Source organism: Eretmochelys imbricata, chromosome 15 (assembly GCF_965152235.1).
Source record: "Eretmochelys imbricata isolate rEreImb1 chromosome 15, rEreImb1.hap1, whole genome shotgun sequence".
Lineage (NCBI taxonomy): Eukaryota > Metazoa > Chordata > Testudines > Cheloniidae > Eretmochelys > Eretmochelys imbricata.
The window spans coordinates 25,444,648-25,465,115 of NC_135586.1; the positions used below are offsets into that span (position 1 = coordinate 25,444,648).

At 42.3% G+C, this 20,468-nt stretch overlaps 1 protein-coding gene across 3 annotated transcripts in view; it reads left to right on the top strand.

Moving 5' to 3' along the window:
* Nucleotides 1–19,894, top strand: part of CDK2AP1 (cyclin dependent kinase 2 associated protein 1) — a 33,981-nt gene extending 14,087 nt beyond the window's left edge. The window contains exons 1-4 of one of the 3 annotated variants that reach the window (XM_077834624.1): nucleotides 1,800–2,050; nucleotides 15,006–15,112; nucleotides 16,134–16,260; nucleotides 19,092–19,894. In XM_077834624.1, the coding sequence (XP_077690750.1) occupies nucleotides 1,822–2,050; nucleotides 15,006–15,112; nucleotides 16,134–16,260; nucleotides 19,092–19,159 (531 nt within the window). In that variant the 5' untranslated portion in view covers nucleotides 1,800–1,821 and the 3' untranslated portion in view covers nucleotides 19,160–19,894. Of the gene's footprint in view, nucleotides 1–1,799; nucleotides 2,051–12,691; nucleotides 12,713–15,005; nucleotides 15,113–16,133; nucleotides 16,261–19,091 lie in introns of those variants that run through there. The other 2 variants (XM_077834626.1, XM_077834625.1) reach the window with 2 other exon arrangements.
* Nucleotides 19,895–20,468: the final 574 nt, after the last annotated feature.

The window sequence follows — 20,468 nt, forward strand, 5'->3', positions numbered from 1 at the left end:
AACCACCCAGACTCTAATTCTCCAAGGCCCTGCAGTTTACACTAATGCAGAGTGGCTGTAGAATACTACTAACTGGGAAAGGCACCATTCTACACCTACTTCATAGACGTGTAAAGGACTGCAGCAGGGTCAGGGCAATGGAGAATCAGGCCCACAAAGAGCAAGGCCAAGAATTGTGTGTTTCTGCAAAGTTTTACAAGCATTCGAGGGATCATTGTAAACACAATTATTTCCAAATCCTGCAGCAAAGTTTCAGGGACAGTCAGGCATCAATTTGCAAAGTGCTGGTTAGGGGGTTTAGCTGTGTGACTCCTGTTGACTTTGATGAGAATTGCGCAGCCAAGCTTTACGCGCCACTTTGAAAATATGGGGTAAAAAGCATATAATTCTGTGCCTTAGGCTTTCAGGCCCTGTGATAACAGAGTACAGCACACATCAGTTGTTTAAGCAATAGTCCTCACCACTCTGGGCTCCACTGCCCTAACTTGAGATGCATTTGGAGTTGAAAGTGATACTTCAGAACACCCAGATCATTTATTTTACAGTAGATCAGGCATCAGCCATGATTATTCCTATTAGACAGTGCCCTTATGTAGTGTTTAGTGGGTAGAACAGGGGAGTGGAGCTCAGAGACTTGAGTTGCAGTTCCTGTTGTGTGACCTTACACAAATTGTTTAACCTCTGTGACTCAGTTTCTCCACCTATAAAATGGAGATCACACCTACCTTCCTTTGTAAAGCACTAATGAAATGGAAGATGATATAGGCCCAATTCTGTGCCATGTAAGTCAAGGGGAGGCTGCCATTAAAAAGGAACGGGATTGGGCCCCATCTGGTTGTAAAATATTAGTAGAAATTATAACAGTGTTACAGCCTTCTCAGAGTGACACTCGTACAATGGAAATGCCATGTAATGTGAAAGTTCCAGCATGGTGCTTAATTACAGTTGCAGAACCCACTAGAAAAGGCAGTCGGCCAGATTCTGATCAATTACACTCAGGTAAATCTGGAATCATTTGAACTGAATATCCCACAGGTTTACTGTGGATAAATCTGAGGATAACTCTGTTGCAATTAAATCGATCCCATCGTCTGAATGAGTTTTGGGGTCACAGATTGGTGTTTCTGAGACTTTTTAAAATTTTTTAAACTTCAGCATTCTGAATCGACGTGGACATTTATTTTTCATGACCACGTCCTTGCAAACAGAAAACCAGTTAATTATTATTATTATCATCTAGTTTTGTCTTTATTAAAACTCTCAGTTGCTGCAGTCTATATTAACCTTCAACCTCTGATCAGACCAAACTGATGGTCAGACAGAAACGGTATTTAGTATATAAAATAACTGAAAAGAACACCTGTTTCACTTTATTAGGAGAATTGAAAAGAATGTTTTCTAACTTATTAGCAGATATTGCCCACCACTCAAATTAATTGGAAAGATTATAATATTAAATTTTTAAAAATACAGATTATTGCCTAATCTCCCGCAAAAACCCATCCCAGCCACCCTAAAACAAATCCAGCTCTTTTTATCCTTTAAAGAATGCCCCTTCAACACTTCCCCACACCCCGAACTCCCCCCTTTGAACAAGTTACAGGATAAGCTTTCAACCCAAAAGTTCTGCCAAAAGTTTCTGAAGTTAATTTAAAACCCCATGTTATTTAAAACAATAACAACCCCCAGAGCTCTATTGTTTGCTCTTTAAAAATCAAAATGACCCCCCCCAGCAATAAAAATCTAAAGTGCTCTGGGCGAGAAGGACCCTGGCTGGGAGAGACGTGTGAATGCCTTTTCTCCCCTAAAGTTTTTGGATGCATGTCTCCTAATGATGTATGGATGATATATTGCATTGTGGGTGTCAATATAAGTGACGGCCATATTTGCCGGTGCTGCTACCGCTGTAAACAACCCAAAGTGTCTGGGAGACACAGAGACGCTCCACGGAGTGTCAGGGCATTTTTCTTTCTTGCCTTTGCCATGTCTCTAGGAATGTCTTACAAGCCCAACCTGAACGCCCACCTCCCCGGGACTTCCATCAACCAGGGTAAGTCTCCGACGGCAACTGGAGGGCAAGTTTCCCAGCCCCTTTTCGGAGGCACAAGCAGAGCGCCGCGGTGCAGCGCGGATACCTGGGGAAAGCCCCGGACTGTAGTTTTTGTCCAGTTCTAGACGTAGGGTCAGATTCCCCGGAGCTGATTCATATCCGCCATTATTACTAATCACCCGCGGCGCGGCGCTGCCCAAGGAGCAAACTTCGGCTCCCCCCCCGCCGCCCCTCCCCGGGCCCCGCGGCGCCCCGCGCCCCGCCTGGCGCCCAGGTGCCGGCCGCCTCCGCGCGGCGCCGCTCGGTCGGTGGCTCTTTGGATCCGGCCGTTCGCTTTCCTCCATGATCGCCTCCCCAGGGCTGCTGATTGATCTGGATCAGGAATATTCTGTGCGCGGCTCAGCCGCGACCGCTGCTGGCGGGACGCTGCAAGTGCCTGGCCGCGCGTGGTGCGGGAGCCCCGCTTCCCTCTGCTCTCCGGGGCTCGCGCCCCGAGTGACCCCCCCTTTCTGCAGGGCTGCGCCCCGGAGCCGCTTTGAAACAGCCCCCTCCGCCCCGAAACGGCCCCCTCTCCACCAGGGTTTGCCCTCAGGGGAGAGTCACTCAAAGTGCTGGAGTCTGGAGATTAGCCTGGGCTGGATAAGTCTCCCCCTACCAGCATGAGACTCAGTCAGGAGCTTTGGAGAGCTTAATTTTTGTGAACGAGGGCCTCCTTTTTATTTCATTTTATTTTTTCTGTCAGTGCTTGTTTTTATTCCCCATCTTTTCCACCCCCTGCAAAGTTACTGGGGTGGAGTGAACTTTTTTATTTTCAAAGGTAACCATCATTTAAAAAAAAAAAAATTCTGCGGTGAACTTTGCTGCGTGTATGGGGGTGCGCGCGAAAGAGGGTGCGTGTGTAATTTGGAAAATTCGGAAGAAAGCAGCTGCAATTCACTGTGGGATATTTTCAGGCGATCCCGTATATCTGCACAAGACGGATATTAAAACAAAAAATGGAGAAGTTGTCTGTAACCGTTCTGGTTTTAACAGCTCGCTCACACATATAGTGTCTACAGGTCTGACATCAAAATATCAACAGGAAGAAATGTGACTTTAAAAAAAAAAAAGGCAGAGAGAGAAGTTTTGATGTTTTAGAAGGCGGTGGAAATATACTTCAGTGGTTTTGCAGCACTGTCTGTCATTCTGTTCCTGGGGTATTGATGAGCTAAAGGGATTAATTACATGTACCCCAAAGAAGCTACAATGACCGGCAATTATAGCAGATCTCATTTTGCTGTAAGGAATTGTCACCAGCTGACAGAGAAGAAATGAACTGCAGCCTTGATCCTGCAAACACCTACACATAAGAATAGCTTGAAACATGTGAGTAGCTGACTTAAATGGGTACTCAGGTGTGTACAATGAAGCATGTAAGTATTTGCAGGATCATGGCCTGAGATCAGTGTGCTACTTTTTAAAAAAAGCCAGGAAAAAGGCATGTTCCTGACTTCAGATTCTTGTGACATACTAAAGCAATGTCACCAGAAAGAACCAAGCGATGGAACTGTTCCTTTTTGTGTCTCACTGCAGCCAGTGTCTCATTCTCTAAAATACCTCCATAGAAGAGCAGGGACACTGAGCTTTTTGTTTTGATTTTTGGCTTACGTCATGGAGCGAGAGGAAAACACAAGGCTAACTGCACTTCAGATGAACGCAACGGCTAAGACCATGGCAAACATGTTACTGAGACTATTGGTTTAAGTAACTTGGAAAGTTCTTTCTGTGATTTTTGTCGCTATCATTGTTCTGTCTATATGCTCTCTAATGATCCATGCCATGATTCAGGCTGTACGTTTCTTTCATTCAGTTTGTCCTCCTTTTTTAATGGCTTTTCAGCAGTCCCCTGTGAGGCTTCAGTGATCCCCGAACTTGTGCTTGTTTGATTCATGTTGTCCTTAACACCCACAGACTCTTTGCAAGGAAAAATATTTTAATCAGTATCCAAAATGGGCTCTCTCTTTCTCTCCATCTCCTGCCATTATCCCTCATGCACCAGCCCTTCCTCTAGCTAGTGGCGATGCCAGCATGATGGCCTGAGGCCAAGGGAGTTAGACAAAGCATTCCTTGCAGGGGCACACATTGCATTCACAGTGATGTGATTACAAATGGCTTCCCTCCTTGCTGGACCCTAATTCTGAGTTTCAGGAGGTTCCTTCTCTATTGTGTTTAAATTAAATGCCACCAGCTCAGCTAGAAGTGGAAATCCTGGGTTTGCTTCCAAACCCGGGGCTAGAGCATCCCTTTCCTTTGTATCCTGTGAAGGGGCTGAAAGCAGGACATCTGTCCCTTTGGCCTGAGATCAGCTCCGCAGAAGCTGCTCTGCGGGAACTTGGAGTGATTGGGGCTCAGGGCTTTGAGGGGATGCGGCCAGCTGGGGGTACCTATATAATAATGCCGAAGCTCTGTGCTGCAGGGTTTTTGGTGCAAGTGGGACTAGAGGGGCTGTGGTGCCATGTTTCTGAAGTCTGTGTCTTCACTGCACAGTTAACTTGTGTTATCTACGCTCTGGTTAATTCCTCTCAACTAAGTCTAGCTCAAGTGAGAGTGGCCACTCTACAAAATAGCACGTGAGCTACCTGGGGTGGTTGTATTAGCAGCTGATGAGTTCTGCTAACCTGAGCTGCAGACTATACCACCAGGCAGGCCAGCCAACTCCAGTTAAAAGGTCCACCACCCTGGGGTTTTTGTGTGTGGATGGGTCTCGAATTAGGGACAATGCTCAGGTTATAAGACAAGTTACTCGTGCAGTGAAGGCAAGCCTTGAGAGAGAGGAGAGTTGCCATAGGAGCAGGGAGGGCTGCAAAGGGTTAATGGGAGATCTTGGGATGACTGTGGGGATTCCCTGCAGATCTTGGGATGGCTGTGTAAGGAAAGTCTGTCTACTCCACAGGTAATTTAAACCCCCTCCCCAGCTATATGATACTGGGGGCACTCCAGGGGCCTGATTCTCCACTGCCTTGCAGCTTTGTCATTTACACTCATTCAAAGAGAGAGTAATTTGCTTCCAAAGGGGAATTTTACACCTTGCTTTGCCCAGACTTGAGTGATGATGCAAAGCTCAGGGCAGTTGGGGTTTAGGCCCCAGGTGATTAAACTTGCATTGTTTTTCCAGGTATCTGTAGTCTTCCCATGGGACTTTCCACTCTGGAGCCTGGGCTCTTGTGGTATAACGTTCAGTGCTGGTCCTGTGTTTATAAACCAGCCCCTCACAGACAAGTTCTTAATCTCAAACACAAAACCTTCTGTTTTTTAAGGTCCTCTTTATTATCTCACTCGTTTTTTTTGTTTTGTTTAGTTTAAACAGGGCTAGAGCTATTATGGCTGTATTTTGTTTGTGCACCAGCATCTTTAATAATTTCACCTGGAATCTGCACAGCTCTGGGAATGGTATTTGCAAGGCGCATACTGTATCCGTCTCTTTTTTTTTTTTTGCTCTGAACCCGCAGCAATGACCGCTTAAACTGCCCCCCACCCCAACAAAATGCGAAGATCAGAGTGAAGTTTTAAAACTTCCATGTGTAGGATCAAGTTCCAGCAGATTATAATGATGTTAAGATAGCTGGCTGCATCCCGGATCCACATTGTTCAACAGCAACCCTTTAAACAGAAAAAATATTGTAACCTAGGACTTCCATAGTTCTCACTGTGCTTGCAGTGTCACCACTCAAAACTTTACAGTGACTGAGATTCTCCTGTTCCAGAAGCACAGGTACCTCCCGCCACTTGAGCCAAAAGAGAATCTCCATTATCTGGTATCAGTATAGTAGGGGCCCAACACAACTGAGAGTTCTGATTCCAGCCAGTAGAGGGCAGTGGAACATATGCACCTGCTAGCTAGTCTCTTATGTCCAATAATATGTTACATTATTAACATTAAGGTTCTGACTCAGCTCCATGAACAAACTGCTTCCTTAATGTTCTTTATGTAATTATATTCAACGTGATCCTGTTGTCCTTATTCAGGTTTTATGGAGGGGGGAGTTGATTGTGCCACAGGAGTGCAGAAAATGAAGTACTCTGTTCAGATATCAGTTTGTGGAAGCTTTTACATATTAAACTATGCTAGACATAAGGAGTAATTTGTGGGCATTATATTTAACATTCGTTTTCCAGATTTACATATATATTTAAACTCTCTCTTGTCTTGGATTCACTTTTTCAAAGATTCGCAGTGGCATTGTTTTTATGACTGTAATTCAATTTGCTAAAATGTAATACAGCGCTTGCTCACTATTCACTGGAAGTCCAAGTCGTTAAAAATAGTCTGAAAAGAGCTGAGCTAAACATGCTGAGTAGTTTACTTTTTCCAGATGTAACTCACCTGGTCCCTTATCAAGTGAGTGCCTCCCTCCCCCCCAATTCTCCCCCCCGCCCAATAGAAATGGATAATGGCAGGGGGACACTGAGGGGTGTTTTTTTGCTGGTTTGAGCCAAAAGGGGTGTGGAATTACCAAATATGAATTACCTTTGTCTGTGTCTAAAATGTTAAAGCTTAAAAGAGGTTCTTTGGCTGTTGCAGAAGAACAACCCGAGCATTTTTTGTTTGGTTTTGTTTTTAAGGAAATGGCCTGATTCTCATTTGCCTTTCATTGACACCAAAGCCCCTTTCCAGGCTCTGGCAGTGTAAAGGGGATTTAAAGTGGGTGTAAATACAAAGTAAATAAATAGATATAATGCACGTTGCATTTACACAGCTAGAGCACTGTGAAGGGGACTTTGTAAAGGGGATCAGTCCCAATATTTCCTACTAAAATGGCTTTTTTATTGTTTGTTTGTTTAAATATTCAGTGGGACTGGAGTGTTTAGGGGAATTGGTAATGGGACACAGAGTGTTTCACTGTGAGGTTGGCAGTGCCTGTCCTGCTTTGCCCTGGTGCTGAAATAGGATCTGCCTGCATAGACACTGATGCCCATGTGGCATCTCCATTTCTATTATTCTAATCATTTAGGACTGGAAGGGACCTTGAATCAATTTCTAGTCCAACTCCCCACACTGAGGCAGGACCATGTAAACCCAGACCATCCCTGACAGGTGTTTGTCCAACCTGTTCTTAGAAACTTCTAATGATGGGGATACCACAACCTCCCTTGGAAGGTATTTCAAAGATTAACTATCTTTATAGTTAGAAAGTTTTTCCTAATAACTAACCTAAATCTCCCTTGATGCAGATTAAGCCCATTACTTCTTGTCCTACCTTCAGTGGACATGGAGAACAATAGATCACCATCCTCTTTTTATACTAGCCCTTAACATATTTGAAGACTATTAGCAGGTCCCCTCTCAGTCTTCTTTTCTGAAGACGAAACATACTTTGCACTTGTCTTCATTAAATTTAATCTTGTTGATTTCAGACCAATTCTCCAGTTTGTCCAGATGGTTTTGAGTTTTAATCCTCTTTTCCTAAGTGCTCGTAACCCCTCCCAGCCTGGTGTTATCCACACATTTTATAAGCATACTCTCCATTTCATTAGCCAAGTCATTAATGAAAATATAGAATAATGCCAGACCCAGAACTGGACCCTACTAGATATGCCCTCCCAGTTTGACAGTGAACCATTGATAACTACTCTCTAGCAATCAGTTTTGCACCCACCTTATAATAATTTTATCTAGACCACATTTCCCTAGTTTGCTTCTGAGAACATTATGTGGGACTGTCCAAAGCCTTACTAAAACCAAGATACATCACATCTACACCTTCCCCCCCATCCACTAAGCTAGTAACCCTGTCAGAGAAGGAAGTTAGGCTGGTGTGGCGTTATTCATTCTTGACAAATCCGTGTTGGCTGTTACTTATAAACCTATTATCCTGTAGGTGCTTACCATTTGATTATTTAATAATGTTCCAGTATCTTTCCCGGTATCAAAGTTAGGTTGACTGGTCTGTAATTCCCTGGGTCTCTTGGTTCCCCTTTTTAAAGATAGGTACCATGTTTGCCCTTCTCCACCTGTCCTCCAAGAGATTGCAGTGAAATTTTGTATAAATGAAGCCAAAATGTTTTGAGTGCTAAGAACTCACATTCTTTCCTTCTAAGTTTGAACACTAAAACCACAATTCAGACTGATGCGATTGTAAATGGCCAGATTCCACAAATTGGGCACAGCATCCGGGGTGAAATCCTGGCCCCATTGATTTCTCTCCTTGTGGGTAGTCACTTCCACCTGTGCCCAGGAGCTGTAGAATTCCACCCAATCAAAAAGGTAGCAGTTTGCCCAGAGTACAAGGCAGTGGAGGAATTTACCCAGTGAGCTTAATTCTGCTCTTACTTAAACCAGGTTTACATGGCTGCGACACCAATAAGTTCAATAGGATTATTTCTGATTTACATGGATGGGTTTGAGAGTAGAATCAGGCCTATATGTTCATTACACAATCTTAGTTGGGCAAATGTGTTAAACTCACAATTAATCCACTTGTATTCAAAATGCAACTTAAGATGAACTGGCTTTTTCTTAGGGCTGAGAGTTGTGTGTGGGGTTTTGTTTTTAAGAAAAAGCTTTTATTTTCTGCTCTAAGAAATATCAGGTTTTGCCTTTATTTATTTATTGCCAGAGGATTCTATGGATGACTAGACAAGTGTGTGGGGGATTTACATCACAAGAAGATGACTGCTGAGCAATTGAGAGGGGAGCAGGTTTTTATTCAGACTCTTTAAGATGTGTTTATTAACTCCCCGTTTTTGCTCAAGTGCTCATCAAACACTTGGGATAAAAGCACTTTGTGAAAAATTCAGACCTCCTGCAGAGGCACTGTGGGATAATTGCATGGATTTTCTCCAGCAAGCACCAAAATATTCACAGATTTTGTACCAGTATAAATACTTTAGTTAAAATAATAAAATCAACCCTCTAACTAAATAGTTATACTTGTAGGACCCCTAGTGTGGACACAATTATACTGGAATAAATTCCTTAAATTTGCATAGTTTTTTCCCCTTCCCATACAGGAATAACTATACTGCTAGAAGCATCTGTAACTGTATGCAAGTGGAGGTGGGAACGTGTACCACTTTAACTACATCTGTGTAATTAAAGCAGTACAAATACTGAGTGTAGACAAGGGCACAGGTAAGCAGCACAGTAGGTTTGGATGCGATAAACATGCCACATGGTTGTGTGGTGACAAAAGCTGCCACCATGTGTCTGTAACTGTTTGTGTGTGTTATAAGCAGATCAGATGAGAGTGCCTTGACCTGGCTACAGAAACAAAGTTTACTTTGCAGGATGCACAGGGTTTTGTGAGCTCTCCAAGCACAACCTGACTTCCCATCCACTTCACTTGCTGGCAACAGCAGTAGATTTAAAAATGCAAATTCTCATCAACCACATGAGTGAAACCAGAGAGACTTGGAGGAGCAGCTCTGCAGGAAGGAAGAGGAGTTAAAGGCAGGGCAGCTGCATGGAAGGCATATAGCTCCATCCAGCTTCTACTGAAGTCAGTGGAAAGGTTCCTGTTGCCTTCTGTGGGAGCTGGGTTGGGCATATAGGGCTTGATTCCAGGCCCGCTGAAGTCTATGGGACCTTTCCATTTACTTGAATTTCACTGCGTGTTGAATCAGGCTGAGAAAGAGCAGCTGGAGGTAAGTTGGGGGGCTGGAATGGGGAGGACTGGGAGTAAATGTTATAACAGTCGTTCCAAGAGTGCAACTGAATCTTGAGGGGAGGGGATGTTTGAGGCTGAGGAGTGCAACTAGCATCTGTCATTCCTCCAGAGGCTCTGGTGACAGTTGTACTCCAGCACTCGTCTCTATTCTCTATTTGCGGTATTGCTAACTGCCAGCATTCAAAAGTAATGAGTCAGGTCCCAAAATCATGAGATTGTCCCTTAAAATCATGAGATGGAGAAAATATACATTTGGCGTTCTTGTTTGACCTGTGGTTTTTGAACCTTTGGGGGCACTCAGATGATTTTTTCAAGCTTTTTTTCCTGCAATCAAGAGAAACTGAAACTTAAAAATGTCTCTGTTTAAACTTCTCTAAAAATTGCTAAAAACTTCTCTTTTTAAAAAAATATGCAAGCTGAGATTCTCATATGATCACTTTCCTCCAGCATCTGGAGCATTAAGAAGAACATCAAATAGTGCAAGGCTCGTGATAAATCCGTGAGCGTTGTCAGCACTGTTTACATCTAAAGATAGATAAATCAGCATGCCTATCATCTAGTCCCCCAGTCTCCTGGATAGAAAAATACTTGCACCCCTCCTTTATCAATACCAGCATGGATTGGCTACCAGCCTAGGGTTAAGCAACATGGGTATCCCAAAATTGCCACCATCAGACCTTACACCCTGCGGTGAAGGTCAGCAGCCTTGACCTCAGTTGGATCAAACTGGGGAGTGAATTTGAGTTGTCGCTGCCCCTCCTACTCTCCCCTCCACGTCTACAGTGAGAACATACTGCTCCAGGTCCCAGATGTTCAGGTCTAGAGTCTGACTCCAGCTAGCCTCATCCCTGGTGCTGGCAGAGGGAGGAAGCTGCTCAGGTAGCCTGAACAGAAGCCATATAGCGCTCTGCAGATCTCACCAGCACTTTGGATCAGCCCAAGGTGCAGACAGGATGCCCGAGAAATACAACATCTGAATGCCATGATCGATCTTTCACCCTCTTCTATGGAGTACAGTCATTTTGACATCTTGACCTGGTCTCCTATGACTTATGATGCCATATAGAGCTCGCTGGCCTGGTTTTGCTGCTCATTATAATGACAGGAGCCAGCAAATGTAATTTGAAATCTATTAAATGCTTAGATACACAAATGTATTTTGGATTAACTAAGTAAAAACATCTAAGATCCAGGACCCTTCTAGAGGATTAATGGGAGAGTTGAGAGGGTGAGAAAAGGCCAAGGTTCATTACCCCTCACCAGACATTAATTCTCAGGACATACCTTGCACTCAAGCTCGTTAGGATCACAACCGCGTTTTAAATAAATACAAAAATTTGATTTTCCGTTTATTCTGTCGAGTCCAACTCCCTCCCCCACTCCCTCGGGGAATGACTGGCAGGCGTCTGACATGGACGCCTGCAGTGCATGAAGAACTCGTATCACAGCCAAGCTAAATCCCTTTCTTTGTTCCCTGTGCCTGCTGCTACTGATAAAGTGGTTGGCGCATGGCATTATGTCTTATTGCATTTTTGATGCAGACTGCAAAGAAACAGGTAAACTCACCATGGTTACCACTACTTGTCATTCGGCAGGACATTCTTTACTCTGTAATGGCCGCTAGTGTCTGCATCACAGCTTTGCATATGCTGTGGGTAAAGTAGACAATACAGTGTCCCTGGCTGCTCCAGTGCCAAAATTCCATTGATCTGATGATTGAGAGGTGATGCACGTGGTGTCACTAAAATCCCAGTGCCAATCCCTTTCCCATAGCTCTCTGACAGGATCAGGTTTTTAGCAAATTCTCCTTATTGGTTGTACACTTTTTCCTTTAATGCTCCTTCAGCCACTGTCAAAATCTGCAGCTACTCTGTACTGCAATGCCATATTGTTGTCAGTGTCCAGATCTGTGAAACTTTCTCATGCAGCACCTCACTGCTTTGTCTCAATGCATCAGGCACCTGATGGTTTTTGTTCTTATCTGTACACTCCTTGTGTTGTAATCTTGACTTCTGTCCAGGCTGGGAACCTGACATAGTTCCAATTAACATGGTCTAAGCAGGAGATCAATGAGATGTCTGTTCTGTATTGTTGTTAAAAGCAGCCAGCGGAAACAAATAATGTTAGTTGTTTTCTACTTCTTCTTCTTTTTTTTTTTTCACTTCATAGCCAATAGGAAAGGTGTGTTGGCTAGTTGCTAGGACAGGTGACTGGAGACTGGACTCCTGAATGTCTTGTCCTTGTAAACCAGGGATAGGCAACCTATGGCCCGCGGGCCAAAGGCGGCAGGGGAGCTGATTTTCAGTGTCACTCACACTGCCTTGGTCCTGGCCACCGGTCCGGGGGGGGCTCTGCATTTTAATTTAATTTTAAATGAAGCTTCTTAAACATTTTTAAAACCTTATTTACTTTACATACAACAATAGTTTAGTTATATATTACAGACTTATAGAAAGAGACCTTCTAAAAACGTGAGAAGGTATCACTGGCACACGAAACCTTAAATTAGAATGAATAAATGAAGACTCGGCACACCACTTCTGAAAGGTTGCCGATCCCTGTTGTAAACTGATTGACCCTGTAAATGCCTTTCCGCCCAGGTGGTGGGCTTATTACTGCAAACCGTTCCGCAGACTTCAATTAGACTTTTCAGAATCACCTAGTAGCAAGCATTCACAGGATTGGGCCCATGCTTTGTGACTGGAGGGAAAGACACTTAACCCACCTATGCCCAGTTTTGTTTTCTGTAAAATGGGCATAACCAAACTCCCCTTCCTTACAGCGTGCTGGGCTAACTAATGGTTGTAAAGCGTTATGAGACCCTTGGAGGAAAGGTGCTACTTCCCGCAAAGTAGCATCATGGATGTCGGTTCGACGTCATTCTTATAGATTTTGGAAAGGTCGGGTAAAATGTGGATATAAAAATATTGCAGGTGTAAGTGTGTCCTGAGACGACAACCCACGTTACAGAGTGTAAGAATGGAGAATGTTAAGGTGTACCATCGCTAGGAAAAAGGTGTGTTATACCTCATGTTAGCAACCCTTTCAAGACAAGGCAGTCTGTAATTTTTCAAACAAAATTAGCAGATTGAGCTAAAGGTTAAAGGGGAGATGAGTCTTCAGCTCAAGCAACTGACTCATGAAAAAGCTACAGACCGCCTTGTCTTCACTAGGATTTTATCTCGCATTAGCTAACTCAAGTTAAGAACACCCTTTCTTTTTGTAGTGAAGACCAGGCTATCATGGTTCCCTGTGATTGCTACAGAAGCACAATGATACTTTCAAAATGAGGAAGATTAGACTCATGGTTCCATCATGCACTCAGTACTTCTTACAGTGTGATCTCTGCTTCCTCTGATGGTGTCCTTGCAAAAATAAATAAGAGTCAGGAGTAGAACACTAAACGGAACAAAATGACTCTCATGTCAAATCCTTTTCATTTGTATTTCATTTAAATTCCAAATAGGTCCACGGACATGGGAAGGGAGTGGGAAAAGCCTTGGAATTTTCAGGGAAGAGGTCTGTAGAGAAGGGAGTTGGTGTGTCTGGATGGCTGTAGAGAAAGCCTGGACAGAGGGAAGTTACAGTAGGAGCAGGAACGTTTTAAGGGGAAGAGGAGAGAAAGAACAGCTAGCCATGATGATATAAATCCCCCTTAGGTCAGATTCTGCAATCCCTACTTGGGCAGAACTCCCAATAAGGTTATGAAAACAAGCAGCAGGATTGGGACCCTTACATGCCTTTTTATTTTTCATGGTGCATTTTCCTGAAAAGGATGATAGAAGATGACTGAGGAGGCTGTTTCAGTGGGCAGATGAGATGAGATCAATAGGTGCCATTAGCAGACTCACATGGACAGAGGTTGAGCCCTTAAATCAGCAGTGCACAACACTGGATCTGTCTATCATGTGCATTTCCCCCCAAAATTTTGAATTTTAGAAACTGATTAAGGAATCTGTTCAGATTCTCTTCTACCGGAGCAGATCTTTGACTGATAACACTGGCAAAACCCATTAAATTAGGTCCTGTAACTCTTGCTTAATTTAAAAAGCCACCTTAACTTATGGAATAATAATAAAGGACACAAAAGGTTTTGGGTTTATTTGCGGGGAGAGTAGGAGGAATGTTCCTGTGCAGTGTGAGTAACTCACCTTGAACTCCTTCAGGAAAAGATGCAATCGTTCAGAAAGCGCCAAGTATAGCAGCTATCTTTTGAGGAACCTATTATTTTTAAAATAATCAAGATGGAACATTAAGTAGATGATTACTTCTATTACTTTACGATCCATGCAAGGTTTATTGACCCTAGAAGTAATGTCTGTCAGTATTTACCTAAAGGGACCATAAAGTTTGATAATGACAAAAGTAAATATATGTTCATAATAAGAATGTTCTGTCAGTGCAGTTTAACTTCACACAGAAGTCTGATGATCTTGTGAAATATCAGACTTAGTAACAAAAAAAGTGGTGTTATATTAGTGATATCTTTCCTTGGTTTATTTGCATAGCCCAATCCTACTGGTGAAAAATGTTTGACATCACACAAGAGATGAATGTGATGAACAATATTCACTGCTGACGTCACACAATAAATAGTTGTGGGGTTAGCTCAAAATAGCTTTTAGGGTGATTTGCATTGCAAATATGATGACAATTTGAGTTGTAAAATTATAGCCATATTTACAGTAAGTCTATACAGAACATTTAATTTTATATAGTGTTGCATTTTTAACAGTACAAATGATATAACTAGGCGTGGCAGAACTAAATTTTTACTTTTTCGGTGTTTATTTTTGAGCATTTTTTTCTATTAGTGATTTAAATATTCACAGTTGTGCAAAATGATGGGGTGTGGGTCAGACAGTAGATGCTAAGATTCAGAAAATTTAAACTTTATAACCCTTAAAACACAAATTGCCAACATCACATGTCAAAATATACCAAGTAAATATCCTTAAATCAAACTCTTTAAGTTCTCAAGCTTATGGGTTTGTGTGTGTTTGGTGACATGATCATTTACCGACATTTACCGATCAAAAATCTAATCCTCCCAAGGCTAGAGATATCTGTAATGTTTTAGCCTGCACTACTTTCACATGTAATCATCCTGTAGGGAACACTGTACTTTAACTGTCTGTACTGTTTGCAGTGAACAGTGTGACTCTTGAGTTAGTGATCTGGAAAAAAATGTTGACAGGTTACTGTTTGTTTAAAAACAACATCAACTCACTGAATTATGCCCCAATGGGTATTGACTAATTTATCCTTAGATAATAAATCTTGCTTTCCTATTTTTTCTTCCTCAAAAGCTGGAAGTGTTCACTCTCCCTCCACAAGTATGGCAACCTCTGCACAATACAGACAGCTTATAAATGATTATGGACCCCCGTCTCTAGGCTATACACAAGGAATGCAGGTAAAATTCCAATTTTTTTTTTAAATTGTATTGGTGACGAGTTTTGAGCGATAGTATGAATCACATGTGGCATGGAGACTGATGTGACCCTCCCTTGCTTTGAAATGAAATACAAATGGCAGACAGATTCATCACATGCATCCTGGTTTCATATTAGACTAACTGTAGTGCTCACTGGGGGTTATAGAATCATATGTAAGTCTGGAAAGGACTTCAAGAGGTCGTCTAATCCATCCTCCCATGCTGAGGCAGAGTATTTAATAACTAACTACGAGTCCCTGCCCACCGGTGAACCTTGATGTGAGTTGTGTTTGAAGACAAAGGTACAGGTATAAAATGATCAAAGATTATAATCTGATGGTAAAGGCTGCAACAAACAGGACTCTATTAGTATGACTTTTAAAATACAAAATCATATTTAATATTAAATATATTTCTAACTGTAAATTAAGATTTACACCAGCAAAACAATGTTATAAAATGCATGATCCAAACCTTCCTGTTGGCTGCTACAAGAATCTAACTGGTCAACTTTTGTGGAGTGGCTTCTACCATTTAACAGGGAGAAGGAGGCCTTCTCTTGGCATATGGACAGCTTTCTTCTCTCTCTCTCTTACTGACTCCCCACCTATTTTAACATACTCTGAAAACATGTCTGGTCAGTTTTTGCCTGTACTACTACTTAAAATTAGAACAAATGGAGGGAGAGAGAGATGAACTTGAGCGTTGGGTTAGTTAATGATTTGCAATACTGTTCGGATGAAATGTTAAACGGTCCCAGCCCTGCAGTCAGATCTGCCCTGATAGATCCTTGCAACTGCATGGTACCTCATCGTATCTGATGGCAGGAGCAGGGGCTAAAGCAGCATCGTGTTTAAAATCCTGTAAAACTATAAACTTGATGCATTTAGTGCAAGTGACCATGATCAACGGGAGCACATTATGAAATAGATTCTTATGATTTCTTTAATCTGCTATTTTTTGCTATGTATAATTCAGATTAATTTCTTTCAAACTGTAGGGTACCAGCAGCAGTCAAGTACCACAAAGCAAATATGCAGAACTTCTAGCTATCATAGAAGAATTAGGAAAAGAAATTAGACCTACATATGCTGGAAGTAAAAGTGCCATGGAGAGGCTAAAACGAGGTAATCTTTTTTTATTAGAATGGACAGTGTTTTGGATCCATTATTTCCAAACCGTTTCCCCACATCCCTTATTTCAGAGATGGGGAAACTTACAGCTGGCTTGACTTAGTGTGTTTAGTTATGAGTTGCTGGTTTAACATAGTTTAGCAATAGCCCATTCACTTTCTACGTGACCGACCAATGACTGAATGGATTTCATGTGTACAGAGGGGAGTACAGGTTAGTGTAACTTGCACCTTTTTCCAGCCCCCTCACTGTGTACATAACATCAGTGAAGGCTCCCAAAAGACTTACTTAGAATCGCCTAAACTCTCTTCCATAGATTCCAAACCATGTACCAAAGTATCACTTATACATCACTTTTCCAGCTGGTCCACTTAATCTTAACTGAATGTATCTTTGCTTGAAGAGATTCTGTGCTGTGGTAACTTGCATATTGAGGGGCCTGTAGAGAGGAGTGTAGGGGGGAAAAGCAAACAGGAGGCTAACATTGAACTAGCCAGCATCTTCCTCTGTCACATGTATTTCTACTCCTCCTGGCTCCTCTGTTTAAGTTCCACTTGCTTAGACTGCCTCATACGTCAGTAAGCAGATGTAAGTACATCTAAGGGAGCCTGAAGCTACTAGAGTCTAAGGGCCCAGTTCATCCGTGGTCCACAGTTCCTTTTGGCCAGCAAAAGAGGGTAGTGAGTCTCCTTTCTTCTCTGTTGGGGAAATCACTGCATGCCCTACAGCTGGTGCAGCCAGCTCCACACCATCCCCTGCAGGAGGCATGTCAAGGACATTCCTGAAGTGCTGCTGGAGTGACCCATAAGGGCCATGGGCAGCTCAGTGCAAGGCAGTTCCCCAAGTTGCTCTATCCTGTGCCAGAGGCTAAAATGGTCTCTGGTTAGCCCAGCAGCTGCGTAGTGCAAAGGTGGCATTAAGCCAGCTGTATGTAAGGCCCAACCATTAAGGGGAGAGTAGTATATCTACCACAATGTGCAATAAAATGAATAGTAGCTGTTCTTGGAAGGGATGTAATAAAGTCTGCTGATAAGAGTGGTAAAGTGGAATCTGGGCTGACTAAAATCAATGTTGCAGGAGTCTCTTTATTGCACTCGCTGAGTCAGTGTCAAAATAGATCAAGAATGGCTATAGGCTAATGAGAAGGACGTAGAAGAAACTTGGAAAAGTTCAGACTGTCAGCATGAACAATTGCTTGCTGAACAGTTGAGTTGCTAAATTAAAGTTGTGCTTTCCTACATTACAGCATGTATTTATATAGGGCTCATGGATATCAGCCAGTTTTTCTGACATTTTCTGACTCAAAAACTTGCCCACTCAATAGTGGAGGAGGTTCCTATGAGGAGGAATTAAGTGTGTGTGCGGGGAGCATACAGTAGTATGATGGGGTGGGGATGGGGGAATCTTGCAGGCGTCCCGCACAGGAGCGGGAAGGTATATGGATCATTCCTCCTGCAGGAGACTTCTGTCTTTGTGCTCCACCAACTTAAAAGCCACACAGGCTGTCAAGCTTTGAAATCAATTAACAGTCTGTTTTCTACCTAATTCAGGGTAGCTCTGCTGCATAAACTGGGTACCTTGCCACATAAAGTCTAATGTGCTGCTTTGAGTCTGTATCTGTGCATACCATAGGTACTGGCACCAATTTTCTAGTGTGCATATATATTTAACCCTTTGAAAATCCTTGTATCCCTAACTTTTCTAGTGTAATTATTTAATGAACAATTATTTCTTTGGGTGCAATCACTGGCTGCTCTGTGACCATGAAGCTTCCAGGCTGGCAGTCCTTCAGAGGCAATGTACTTTGAGTGGGATGAAGCTAAGCATCTCCTGCTGCTCAACAGCAACTCCTCCACCCAGCTAAGGAGCAATAGTGGTGGGCTCTGAGCAGAAACCAATCTATTCTCTCTTGCCCTGAAACCTTGGTGCCAGAGCGTAGCCCTGTCTGCACGGGGAAAGTCATGCCAAAATCTCCCTTGGACCGAACACAGGCTGCTGTGAACTTCGGTAGCACTCGTCTAGATCTGCCACTAGTGTTTTAAGTATTAAGGCTGGGACTTACGGTGCTTTTGAAAATTCTAGTTCATGTCAACTAGACCTGAGCAAGGTTACACAACATAGTGCTTAAAATGGTGGACTATCTACGCTGGCACTCTCAATGTTGTTACCACTGGTGGAGCTTGGACTTTGACTTTCAAGGCAGGGTGACAGTTATGGCTCTGAGTTGAGAGACACCCTCTCAAAGCGGGTTTCAGAGTAGCAGCCGTGTTAGTCTGTATCCGCAAAAAGAAAAGGAGTGAAGGGAGCTGTAGCTCACGAAAGCTTATGCTCAAATAAATTTGTTAGTCTCTAAGGTGCCACAAGTCCTCCTTTCCTCTCAAAGCAAAAGTTACTCGATGGACAGATCAGGTTTTTTTGATTAAATTATTTTTAGCAAATTTTCAAATTACAATTATGCAAGATCCAATTTTTTTTTAAAATTAAGATTTGCAGTTTAAAATAGCCTGCGCTGCAAAGTTTAGATCTATCTCTGAATGTGGAACTTAATTTCACAGGTGCTTGGATTCAGGGTTTTGGTTAGGACACATTTAACTGAAGTTTAACACAATGGTCCCTTCCGGCGTTCATCTGTGAAAAGATGCCAGTTAGGAGAACCAAACTCACTTGCTTGAACTGCAGGTGGGATGCTGCTGCCACCGCTGCCTTAGTTATGGTACGTTGCAGCACCCTTGCTAGCTAGTTTAGGACAGAAACATTAAACCGCTTTGTTGAATTTCGACTGTCACCTAACCTGAGACTTTCAAAAATCTTCCGTTCTTTTACAGGCATCATTCACGCTAGAGGATTAGTTCGGGAATGCTTGGCTGAGACTGAACGGAATGCAAGATCCTAGCCTACTAATTAAGTTACAAGACTTTCCAGCTCTTTATGAAGAAAAATGTAATACTTATTCCTTTTGAAACATGCAGATGAATCTTTTTATTTTGAGCGTTTTACCCTTTTTTTGCCCTTATGAAAACGTACAGTTAAGAACGAGAAGATTTTTCAATTTACTGAGGGTTTGCATTTTTTTAGATGTTAAACTCCCCAAATTCTTTCTAAAAGGTTAAGACTAAAACTGCATGCAGAGGAATGCTTTCTCTCCCACAGCCTATACTTAAGTTCCTTTCTTATCCAGCCACCGTCTCATTCTTTTTATTTCTTTGACTATATTCACTTAACCCCACATGGTCAATCTTTCAACCTTTGACATAAACTCTAAGGATTTTTTTTTTTTTTAAATAACTGCACTGGTAGCATGTTTTACCTAGTAGTTGGCTATACTCACACAGTTTGCCATACAGCATAGACCCTGCTTAGAAATAATCCTTTTTTTTTTTTTTTTTGCATAAGCATTTGCATGATTGTTAGTGCTTTGGAGTCCATTTAAAGTGCATGAGTTATAAATACAGAAGATAGAGCAACCTAACAAACAATAACAAGGTCCCAGAAAACTAATTTTCACCCTAAGGCTGAAGATTTCATTGTAAGTTTGCCAAAAAACAAAATTCTGGATAAGTTACTAAAACTGTTATTTGCATCTTTGTATGTATTTATTACTTGATGTAATAAAGCTTATTTTCATTAACCATTTGTATTAAAACTGTATGTACTGTCACTTTAATCAACATTATGTTAAAAGTGCAAAAACTCAGTAGATAGGCCAATGTTTAACCTTCATGCAAGAGCCTCAAGTCCAGGAACAGACTAAGGAATAGGGCTGCAGACTGCTGGAGACGTTCCATCCATAGCACTGGCCCGATGCAGTCAGTCTCTGGAGGAAGCAGGTAAGACTGCTTGCCGGCTCCATTGCTACTTATAAAAAGCAAAGTGTGGGATATGTGTAAGAATGAAAGATACCGTAAAGTTCTAGGGATGTGATTTGACACCTTGTAAAAAAACCCATCACCACTCCATTAAGATGGAAGATCACCTCTTCCCTTGTGATTTTAAATCAACATCTTTAATAAAACTGAGCAGATGCTCCCTATTCAAATAAAGCTGGGGAAATTTTAAAAACAGAATAAAGACCCTTTCTGAGGTGAAACTATTCAAGTGTATTGTGATATAGTAAAGACAATGGCATAACACTGGTATTCAGTCGCATCAAAATTCTGCAAGGTAAACTAAGTAAAACTGTCTACTGAAACTGGACAATGAAA